The sequence below is a fragment of the Pristis pectinata genome, chromosome 1, assembly GCF_009764475.1.
Source record: "Pristis pectinata isolate sPriPec2 chromosome 1, sPriPec2.1.pri, whole genome shotgun sequence".
Classification (NCBI taxonomy): domain Eukaryota; kingdom Metazoa; phylum Chordata; class Chondrichthyes; order Rhinopristiformes; family Pristidae; genus Pristis; species Pristis pectinata.
Genome location: NC_067405.1, coordinates 127,135,387 through 127,147,823, shown reverse-complemented (window position 1 = coordinate 127,147,823; position 12,437 = coordinate 127,135,387). Strand labels below are relative to the sequence as shown.

At 39.0% G+C, this 12,437-nt stretch overlaps 1 protein-coding gene across 1 annotated transcript in view; it reads left to right on the top strand.

The window, feature by feature from the left end:
• kcnh5b (potassium voltage-gated channel, subfamily H (eag-related), member 5b) overlaps window positions 1-12,437 on the top strand; it is a 268,909-nt gene that overhangs the window by 158,519 nt on the left and 97,953 nt on the right. Inside the window, exon 10 of the mRNA XM_052018025.1 lies at window positions 3,605-3,801. Coding sequence (XP_051873985.1) covers window positions 3,605-3,801 — 197 coding nt within the window. The remainder of the gene's footprint in view (window positions 1-3,604; window positions 3,802-12,437) is intronic.

The window sequence follows — 12,437 nt, the reverse complement described above, 5'->3', positions numbered from 1 at the left end:
ACATCTGGACAGGCACATGTATAGGAAAAGTTTAGTGGGATATGGACCAAATGGGAACAGCTTCGATAGCCAACTTTGTCAGCATGGATGAGTTGGGCTGAAGGGCCTGTTTCCGTTATGTGTTACTCTATAATGCTATGAATTCTCACCATTGTGGTTAAGTAAGAAAAGTTAGAGACAATATCAAACTTAAATAGCAAGCATTTAATTCAATAAAACTAGAGCAAGTCAGAGGATTGGACAGAATATAAAAGAGCAAAGAATGGCCCAAAGATTAATAAGAAAGGAAAAAATTAAAAGCATGTCATAGAATATTGACTAGACTAATAACTGAAATGGATGGTTGGTCTTATGAGGAAAGGATGGACTGGCTGGACTTGTACCTGCGAGAGTCCAGAAGAGTGAGAGGTGACTCAACTGAATTCTGGAGGGGTCTTGACTGGGTGTGGTGGAGAGGATGTTTTCTCTTGTCTTACAATCTAGAACTAGGTGATTGTTTTAAAATAAGAGGTCACCTATATAAAACATTTGAGCTGAGTCTTTGGAACCCTCTTCCTGAAACAATGATGGAGGCAGTCTTTGAAGCAGCTGGAGAGAGACTCTTGACAAGGAAAGGGGATGATAGGTTACCACAAGTAGGTGGGAATATGGAGTAAATGGTGGAGCAGGCTCAAGGGGCAAAGGGATTCACTTCTGCTTTTAGTTCATATGTTTGTGTTTTTGTAACCATGTCATTCCTCTGATGTAAAATGAGGAATACTTAAACGTGTTCATGAAATAAAGAACAACACAATACTGGGTTGATATTTTTAGGGGCAAAGATTAGACAAACCCTTTGCAGCAGAATAGCATTCTAAAAGTAATTAATCAATTGTACAGTTTTCCTCACTGTGATTTTCTTTGACAAGCGAGACAAACATTTCGTTATTATTGTCCTTGAATAATATGAGCCATGTCAAAATCTTTCTGCACGATGCTGTTTCAAATACATGAAGTCGATCATTTTATTTAAAAACAGCTATATTTTTTTAAGACATAGAATGGGATTCTAAGTGTGGCACACAGCAGCTGTGATAATTCTTCCAATGAATTATAAATAGCTTTGCTGCAGCTGTAGAGCTTCCAGACTGAAACCACAACAAAAGAATGGTGGTGGAGTGTACTGAGTTACAACTTATTGTGAAAATAATAGACTAATAGTACTCAGCAAGTTTCAAATTGCACAGCTATTGAAGGTGAGCACAGTAGAACATGGAAGCGTGGATATTGCTATTCAGTATATGCTGTTCTGCCCTAAGCTGCATGCAAACAGAATCTTGCCATCCACAATCAAGTTTCTCTGGAGGACGTTACTCAGTGTTGATGCCCTCTTCCAGCAACTCGCTGTGCATGTGGGAGATCAAAAGATGGGGTATAATGAATGTTTACTATATTTGAACAGTTCTGACCCATTAACTCATAAAGCATCCGCTGCCTAGGAATAGTCATGGTAAAACCACTGCTAACTGCTAGCCCCTTTCAATGCATGGGAGTGAGAAATGACTGGTCACACATTGCTAGGAAAGGTCAGCCATTCTGTATAATAGAAATATTTCAAGCAGGCAATCTAGTTATTATGATTATATTGATCTTTAAGCCCTTTGCTAAAACAACCTGTTTACTTTTTATAAAATGTCTTACTTGGAGCACAATTTTTAGCTAAAATTATTATCAGTTAAATGATGTGGATGTTATTACGAATCAAGCATGGGGGATAAAAAGCTTAATAGACAGAAATAAACTATTTATATAAATATCTTGTGATTCCTTCAGATTTTCAAACACGAATGCTTTCCCTTGAAATCCTTTGAACCAATTATGACTGAGTGATTAATAACTATTCAGAAACTTGAATCGATTCTGATGAGTCTTATTAGCAATTTGCCTTCAGCAGTTAACAATTTGCGCTCCTTTACACACATTCACATAGTAATTAAAATATAGATACCAAAAGAAAGCAGATGTTTAAAAATCATATATAATCAGGCATTCTATTTATTCCATTGAGTCAATATTTCGTCTTTAATGGATATATAGTCTAGTCAGAATTATGCCAACCAATCTGTTTCAGTAATTATCACACTTACCCTGGTTTCATTCAGACAATTCAATGTCTAATTTTATCTGCAATTAAAAACTATTGTGTGTACATAGGAGTGCATTCATTTTCATATGAACGTGTATGGCACATCCTCATATGCATACAATGGGCCAAATTGCACTGATGGATAGTTGGTCCATTTTTTAGCCATTTAAAAAGAATGAAACAGGCCTTTGACAGCACAGACCATCAGGGTGGTGCTGGGAGGGGGGCCTTGGGATGCATTGTCAAAAGGACTGGTTGCCAATCATGTTTTTGCTCAAGTGATATTTGGGAAACCATGACCTTGCAATTGTTGGGCTGCTAAAGGTTAGAATGACTGTGGAGCTGGTGTAGGACATAAGGCTCGTTGATAACTTGGATCGGGTAGGACTCAACCCAATATTTCCGAAAAGAAAATATAACTCATGCCTGCCCCCTTTACTATTTCATCTAGTTTTCTTCAGTGCAAGTAAGGAAACAAACCTCAATCACACACCTGTTACTGCTTTTGTTTGCCATCTATTAACTTCACTGTGGATATTGGGTCCAGACAGAGGAATCTTTCCTGTCTGAATGTGATTAGGCTTTTTGTGATAGAAAGTCTGGACATTATAATAATCACAGGCAAAGAGGGAAAACAGCACTGACAGAGACACAGGCACATGAAGAGGCTGATAGTCCAAACTTTCAGGGATGAGTACTGCATTACAAGTACAATGAATACTACACAACATTGATGCACTGATGGCAAATTTTTTAAGCATTACAGATATTGTAAAGATAGGATAGGTCTTGAAAATACTTTGTTGCATTATGTCCATCTTGAAAATTGCTGAGGAATCAAAATGAAATATATGGATAAAGAAATGTACCTAAAAAGAAATTGGCCACTTTTCACAGACTATCATTGAAATAAAAATATAATCTGACTCAGTCATTATTCATTAAAAGCCCTTATTTTATCTACCAAGGCACATAAATGCATCGTTTATTCTGAAACAGCAAAATCCTCTAATTTCTCTTGAGAAGGATTGTCAGAGATTTTCTCAGTCAAATCCTATGCTCTCAAACTGATAGAGGATAGGTGACACTGTTAAGCTAATATGATATTTTAGAGTGTATGGATTGCAAGAGGTGAAGGAGAAATCTCATTTTTACAATTTTAATTTCCTTCCCTTTCTACTTGCCTTTGCCATATGCTTATTGCCAGCTGTGGAAGTGGAAAGCCTCCTTATCCGTAGCTCCAGGCCACAGACACTCATGAACAGATAACATGCTACTGAATTCTTTCTTCATTCCGCAGATAGAACTGCCCTGCATCATTCTGACATCCATCACTCCACCCCTATCAGCTCATCAAAGATTTGGAATCCATCATATGAGTCAAAATTACAGAATAGTCTCTCATAACAGATTCCCTTTTTTTAAATAAAAGCATAAATTCTGATTATTTTTTCTGTTTTTCTTTCAAATATTCTTCAGGGAAAGGGGACGTATTTGGGGATATTTTCTGGAAAGAAACCACCTTGGCTCATGCCTGTGCGAATGTGCGAGCTCTGACATATTGTGACCTACATATCATCCGCCGGGAAGCCTTACTGAAAGTCCTGGAATTCTACACAGCATTTGCAAATTCTTTTTCACGAAACCTCATATTGACCTGCAATCTAAGGAAGCGAGTGAGTTACCTTTTTAAAGTTTTACAGTCCTCTGGTTAAATTTAGATTTTGATCCTGTAATGTATTACTCTTTCGATTACAGTTACATTTGATCTCAAAATTTGTGTCACAAAGTAAAGCTTAATGTTGAAAATGCAGTCAGTGTTTATATGGTACATATGGTTTGTAGTGTTGCAAATTGAGAATCACCTGTTCTAATGAAGTTCTGGTTGGTGGAATAATTATCCAGTTCTAAGCTTCATATCTCCGGAATTCACAAACAGAACAATTCCAGGATACTTGCACACGATTGTGCCATCTCTTGCCCCCTAGTGCCATGTGGCAACTCAGGCAAATGGCTCTGTCCACTGTCAGCGGGAAGGTAGGTAAGCTTCCATGGCACAGCAGCACAGATATAATTGACGGAAGTCTTTGGCACTTGCCTGCTGCACATGGTCAGAGGATTTGACATTCATTCGCTGCTTGAGATGGATTATCAGACTCAGCTCACTCCCTCACCACTTGCCCCATCCCCTGCAGCACCCAATGTAAGGAGATGATCAGGATAATTACTTTTAAAGATCACTGGATTTTTGCACAGTGTTGGGAGGAATTGAGCTTACTTTGAGATCAGGAAACACAGCAACATAGTTTTCCTCAGGCCCTGACAAATTTAATGATGGGAACTGATGAAAATCTTTTGCCTCCATTTCCAACTTTGATGCAGCCAGACTGCTAGACTGTCTGGATATTGGGTGAATAGGCCTTTGGCACCAGGTTGCTGCCAGAGGGTGGAGAGGAAAGAGGATCAGGAGCCTTGGGGCAGGGACAGTTGGGAAGAGATCCGAGGAACTGTGATGGAGGAAGTTAGTAGCCACTTTGGGAGAAAGTGGAGGGTAAGGTGAGATTGGATGCTTTGTAGAGGGGGCTCAGAAGGATTTTAGAGGAGACGGGAAAGGTTAGGGCAGATAAAAAGAGGTTGGCTGATTCAAGGCTTTTTGCAGGGGGAGATTGGAAGAGTTGGAGGTTGACCAGAGGTCTTCTAGAAGGAATGGGAAATATTGGTTGTGTACCCCATTGCTGTCTGGGGCAGCCAGTGAAAATGGATCCTGTAAGTAAAAATAAAAGACACTTATTGCCTGGACATTGCAGCCTTTGCCTCCTCTGTCCCAAGGCCTGGAAAACTTGGCCAGCCAGCCATAAATTTAAAATGGTAATTCAGTAAGAGGCATGCAGCTTCATTATGGTATTTACATTATTAATCTGTCTCCTCGATGTGGATTGGTTGTCCACTCCCTCTCCTGCCTCGTGACAGTTTGGAAGTGAGTTGGGATCAAGATTCAGATTTCCAACATATTAACATCCCACCTGGCCCAAACCTACTTGTTTTGGAGGAGCTTCTGATGTTTCGCCTTAGAACAATCATCTACTGGTGCAAGGAAGTAGTCAGTGAACCTCTGTGATGTTACATGCCATTATTCTCTGAAGACAAAATTACATACATTTTCTTTGTTGATGAAATGCAAGTAATTTTTCTTTTAAATTATAAAAAATGGTCTACCTAATGTTTGAGCACCTTAAATGGAATTTTTGCCTTGCAGAATGGTGTTGGTGTAGACCATGGTAACCAGATGTTAAATCCATTTCCCACTGCTTGGGTATATTCATTGTGCAGCGTTATACTGCTGTGACATGCCTCTATTTATCTGTGGTAATGATACATGGAATGCCTTATTTGTAGCAGTTTCAGCTGGTCTCAAATTAAAATTAAGGGGGAAATTGAAACATCTGTTAATTTAGACGATGGTTGGGTTATAAACTAATAGCAAAAGATTGAGAAAAATCCATCCACATTCTTGGTTGGCTTCTTACTCTTTCCTGAAAGCTAATCTATATTGAAAGGTGAAAATGATGTGTTAAATAATTTTATCTGCATCAGTTATCTTATACATGAGATAAAACCTGATATTGTTTATCCAGTAGGTTATTTACATTTGGTTTCATTGCTTCCAATTGTATGGTACTATGGATTTATTTCTAATTTGATGTCCTCGATTATAACCACGCAGATCCTTTTTACTTTCATTTGATTGGTGTTACTTTGCAATGTGTCTTTTTTTTAATGAAGATGTCATGCAGTGGAAGTTTGAGTGGCACCTCTTTTGTTATGTATGATTTCTGGAACCAATTCGAAAGCAACATTATAATAAGAATGTCCCTAAGTCAAGGCTGTATAAGAAACTAAAGTGAGTCAAATGCTTCTTCATATCCCAAAGTTTTGACAACTTTAACTATTGAGTATCAGTGTTTCAAGCTCATTTTTCACTAACTTTCTGAAATAAGAATAAAACTGTTTAAGGCACTTTTGTGTGATGCAATATTGACCTGCTTGTTTTTATAATGTAAAAATTAAACAATGTGCAATTACATAATGTGAGATAGCTGCAGGGAAGGCAATGCCATTCGATGTTCATAAAGACATCAAGAAAAGGCCATTGCACAAGTTTATAGGTCAACACAAATTTGTCCCTGTGAACCACCGAGTTTCTGGAAATCCAGTTTCTAAAGCTCCCTAATGTAATGAACAAAGATTCATTTCAACCTCTATTGAAGTATTGCCTTTTAATGGCTCTTTAATCTTAAAACAAAAGAGAAGACTGTGGACAATGCAAAATGAATTGAAATGTTTTAATACTGGATATAGTCATCTCTCACCAGAACACTTAGATGATAAAAAATTATTGATAACTAGGAGTGATTGCAAGGCAACGTTCTAATTGGGGGATGCAAATAATATTTATAAATCATCAATCGTTCAAGCAGTTAATAACTATCATTTGAAATCAGTCACTAAATTGCAACCTTGAAGTCATTACCTACCAGTTGGTACTTCACATGGGATATGCAGATTTAGTTGTCTTAACGACATTGTTTGATTTGTGTACATTTATACAATGATAGCAAATATCATTGCTATCTACAACTGTCAGTATACAGTAGGTCAGTACTCCTTGATGATATTCAGATACAAGGGTTAAGAATGTCATTATTTTATGCTTCCCAGTAAACAGTTTATAGCTTTTCAGTCAATTATAGGAAGTTCTATTGTTCGGGGTATTCACTGTTGGGAATACTCGTCCTGTGATTAATTTATATAAGGTCGTAATATTTCAGAACCTTCAAGACAGAATTCACATTACACAAGTAGTGTTAGGGGTGTGCTTTTAAGGACATATACCCCAAACAAAAGAACTTCCTACAATCATTTGGGGTATAAGTTCTTAAAAACATACTCCTTACTACATACTACTTGTATAATACAGATTCTCATGTATATAAATTAATCACAGGACGAGTATTCCCAACAGCAGCTTCTCTTCCTCCCCCTATTTTATTTCCTTCAGAGTCCTGCGAGGATCTGTCCTTGGCCTCTCTTCTTTGTGAGTTACATGCTGCACCATTGCAACTTCAAACATAGGCAGGGAGTCAGCCTTCATATGCTCATAACTGACCCTCAGCTCCAGTTCTCCAGCCCTTTCACTGTCTCTGTATTGTAACACCTGTTCTACATCCTGCCTTGGATGAGCCACTGTTTCCCCCCCCGCTAAACATCGAGAAGATCATTGTCTTCAAATCCCACAACAAACCCTAACCTCTTGCCCTGATTCCATTCTTATTTGATCAGGTTGGGATTTGCCAGAGACTATTTGAAATATAGGCCCAAGTCTATGCTCCTCTTTCTCTAGCCTCTTATACAATCCCATTTCCACCATTAGTGGCTGCCGTTCAGCCATCAATTTCTTTGCATATCCACCCTCACTTCTTTTAAATCCATTTATTTATTTTTTCTACCTAATATCTCCAATTCTGATTGCACTCCTGAGAAGGCAAAAAGTGTACATTGATACAGTAGGCTATAAGAGCCCTCAAAGACATTTAGGTTAGTCAGTGAAATCATGGCTGATCATAGAACATAGAACATAGAACATTACAGCACAGTTCAGGCCTTTTGGCCCACAATATTGTGCCGACATTTTATCCTGCTCTAAGATCCATCTAACCCTTCCCTCCCACATTGCCCCCCATTTCTCTATCATTCATGTATCTATCTAAGATTCTCTTAAAGATCTCTGATGTATCTGCCCCCACAACCTCTGCCAGCAGTGCATTCTACACACCCTCCACTCTCTGTGTAAAAAACTTGCCCCTGACATCCCCCTTATATCTTCCTCCAGTCACCTTAAAATTATGCCCCGTCGTGTTAGCCATTTTCACCCTGGGAAAATGTCTCTGACTGTCCATTTGATCTATGCCTCTTATCATCTTGTACACCTCTATCAAGTCGCCTCTCATCTCCTTCTCTCCAAAGAGAAAAGCCCTAGCTCACTCAACCTATCCTCATAAGACATGCTCTCCAATCCAGGCAACATCCTGGTAAATCTCCTCTGCACCCTCTCTAAAACTTCCACATCCTGTTCTTCAAGTCATCATTCTTTATATCCTCTGATTTTGTTAGTGTCCAAAAATGTATCCATTTCAGTCTTGATTGTACTTGATGACTGAACATCCACAACCTTTTGAGTTAAAGGGATTTTAAGAGTATGGTAGCAAAGTTGTTACATTACTAGACTGGCAATGCAGGGACATGAACTAGCACTCTACAGATATGAATTCAAATCCTATCATAGCAGTTGGAGCATTAAAATAATGTTACTTCAAATAAATTCTGGTAGTGCCAATTCCTGAATCAGTAATGAAAATCATGAAACATCCACATTGTTTTGAAACCCAAATAATTCACTAATGTTCTTTAGTGCTTACCAGATATGGCCTATGGGTGATCCACCCAACAATGTGGTTTACTTATATTCGCCCTTTGAAATGGACCATCAACTCATTGGGCTCAAGGGCAACCAGAGATGTGTGTTAAGTGCCGGCTTTACGGTAATCCCATGAATGAACAACAAAAAAATGTTTGCAATTCTTTGTATATAACGTTGTTTTGTGTGGATGTTGTTACTGATTGAGTTGGCACACTTGAAGTAACTCAATAGTCAAAGGTAGCATATGCTGTTCTGCAATGGAATTTGTATTGGAAGCTCTATTAGGAGCTATAGGTTAATGGAATGTGCGGAATATCTTAGTTACAGGAAGTTCCAAGTTTTTCCTCACTGCAAACACTTTGGAATCGTGAATCTTTAATGCTATGAAAATCCACTGTACATGGCATAGAAATCCACTGTCAAAAACAATAAATTCTTTAGGGTGTCATTGAACCATAAGTATCGACAAGACAATGAAAATTAAAATGATCTGTACCTTGGAACAATCAAAACCTCATTTTGCTGCAACAGAAAAAGATCTGTGAGCTGGAAATTAACCTTTCACATCATTGCTAGAGGAGATGTTAGTCTATAGCACTCAAGCTGTTTTCACAAATTGTTAATTGTGTAAACTGTAAGCAACACATTGTTTTAAATCATCAAAGTACCTCACTAGAGACTGCCATGTTTTTGGAATCTGTAAATCACCAAGGAAATGTTCGGCAGATCAGAAAACATGTGTCTGTGAGCTGCTTCGACCAATTATACCCATTCAAAAGTAACTCCTCTTAACTCCTCTTCTCCCACAGACGTTAGTTTGAATTTACAATGTATTTGTCAACCCAAGTTCCCAAAACTGATACTCAATATTCCCTGCCTCACTCCCAATAAGTACATAGTTCCTTGGATTAATTTCACACACACAGACACACACGCCCACACACATGCACATGCACACAGAGACACACGTACACAGACACACACAGACAGACGCACACACAGACACACAGACACATGCACAGGTCTATCTGTATGATTGCTCAGTCCTTCTCCTCTGAACACTATACCCCTTTGTTTGCTTATCTTCAAATTATTCCTTTTTAGCCAGATTAGGAATTAGCCCAATGATTTCCCGAAGGGAAATCCAGTATGATCCCAAATTATTATAGAAAGACTCCTCTTTAGAAGAAGCCAAAAGTTTGCTACAGGGAAACTTGATTATCTTAATTCCACATCTTTTAATGAATTATTGCAATTGCACTGCAAGGATGGGACACTTAGTTTGAGCTACCATTTAGGATCTGAGTGAACTTGGAATATTAAGTACAGGTCTGGTCTCCTGACTTAAACAAGGATATACTTGCGAAGGAAGGAATACAACACTAAACCGATGCTCAGAACCTGGAGGTTATCTTATGAGAAGAAGTTAAGCAGACTGGGCGTATACTCTCTGGAGTTTATAAGAATGAGAGGTGATCTCATTGAAACATAGAAGATTCTGATGGGGCTTGACAGGGTAGAAGAAGGGATGAATGAATCTTGCATACAAAGCTAAAATTATACAAGGTGCTGTTGAGTCATGATGTAATGTGGTCAGGAAAGAAAATATGACAGCTGCTAAAAAAGATTCCCCCACAGTTCACTCCTTAATATTAGAGTGTGTTAAACAGACCAGATCAGCAACATGAAGATTCGTCTCCTGTCTGTGCCAATAATCAAAATATTATAACTGGTCCCAGTACCCGGTGGTTATGTGGAAACCAGCCATGTGAATTCCACTCCAGTGATCCAACTGGAAAATAGGGAAGGGAACCGAGTTTAGCAGTGATGCTCCTCATATTGAATAACCTGCAATGTGTTACAAGTGAAGAGCAGCCACTTGAACAAGAGAGAGAAAGCAAGTTGTCTCCTGCAGGCCCAGGGGCCAGCATATGTCAGCAGCTTTGGGAGTGTGGCAGATAAGGATGCAGGGGTGAAAAGTTAGCTTGAAAACTGCTAACAGAAGCTAAAATTTGAGGTATTCCTTGTGGATTTACGAGTATACACAATTGAGAAAAAGAGTGTTGTTAATTAAAATCCAAACTATAGATGAAGTTATAAATAACAGCAGGTTTGTGCAAAACATTGAATGCATGTTGCTGGCAAATCAACTCCTTCACTTGTAATAGGAAGCTTTTTTCACCTTGGACCGCTCAGGAATAGTGGAAAATATATATGAAAGCTTTTCAATTTGCTTTCAAAATAAAGTACCATTCACCATACTAGCAAACCTTTGTATGTCAAGGAGCTGTAATTACTGGTGTTAGACAGCAGTTGCTGTCTTCCTTTTTCAAAAAGTGGTGACAGGGAGAAGGTTTAATTTAGTAATTGCTGCCCCTAGTAACACCAAGAGTTTTATACTCTTGGCGTCAAGGTTCCTATTTTATATGGCTTTGCGCCAGCCAGGTCTATTCACGCCCGCGTTCTGAATGAATGGATTTCTGCTGCAGTTTTTGTCACAGCCATCATATTCTGTTGTTACAATGGGAAGGATAATCGCACTCTAAGTTGATTAGATAGATGATGGATTATTTTAGTAGTGCTATAGAAAGCTCTGCAAAGCAGCTTTAATATTTTATTCCAGTTAAGAACAGATCCCTCTGAGATATTATGCCACACAACAGCTAAGGGGACAATGATGCTCCGCGCAATAGCACTCGCCGTCCACTCTGCCAACATACTGATGCTGGACAAGTGTCTCTGTAGATTGCAATACAATAAAGACTCTAACAGTAGCAGAATCCAGCACATTAACAATACAGACCCTGACTGGGAGAGAAACAGGCTGGCTTTCAGAGTGTTTTCAGCAGTTTGTTTGTTTCCAACATTCAATGCTTTCTACTTTTAGTTTGTATTTTAATTGGGCTCAATACATCTGGCGGTGGCATCTACTCCTCTGTGGGTGTCCTGAAGTTTGATGCATGCATGTGATAGACTGCAGTGACAAGATGCTGCTGCACTAGACCATAGAGCTGCATGAAATGGACCCTTCCACTATCACACGTGACGTGATGTGGCGTAACTGCAGAGAACTGCAGTACTCTGACACCTTCTTTCTCTTTAAAAATCCAACTCTGGCTGGTCAGATTTGAAAGGCGCAGCAGATGAGAATAGCAGGAATTTATATGCTGAAGGAATGGATCCTGCTTTTCATACATTTTATGTAATACTTGATGCACCCTATATACTATGTACAGGCCCTAAAGTGCATATACCAACACTGTTTTGTTCCAGAAGTATCATGTGTGGGTTAGGCTATGTGAGCAGTTAACTTCAAGGCGCGTTATAAGACACAGCATTGTTTCCTGAGACAGGACTTTAGATATTGAAGAGGAGTGTGTAGAAAAATGAGGAGGAGCACATGGGAGAGTGAAGATGAACAAGTGGGATAATGAAGAGGAGCTCGTGGGAGAGTGAAGTGTAGCTCAAGGGAGAGTGAAGTGGACCATGTGGGAGAGTGAATTGGACCATGTGAGAGAATGCTGGCACCCATTCAGATATTAATTACAGGAGTCAGAAAACAAAAAAAAGTGTAGATGCTGGAAAGCTGAAATAAAAATGGAGAATGCTGAAAATGCTCAGCAGTCAGCCAGCATCTGTGGAGAGAGAAACTAGTGCTTCAGGGCAACTGAGAAAATTTAAAAATAAGACATGTTTTAAAATGCAGAGCAGGGCACGGAGGGAGAGAACAATAGGAATGCTGGAAGATTACTTTTCAACACTGTAGTGGCAGACACTGTTGCACCAGACTGCACAGCTCCATGTGTACCCCAGACTGTTTGTGGGTTACTCCAT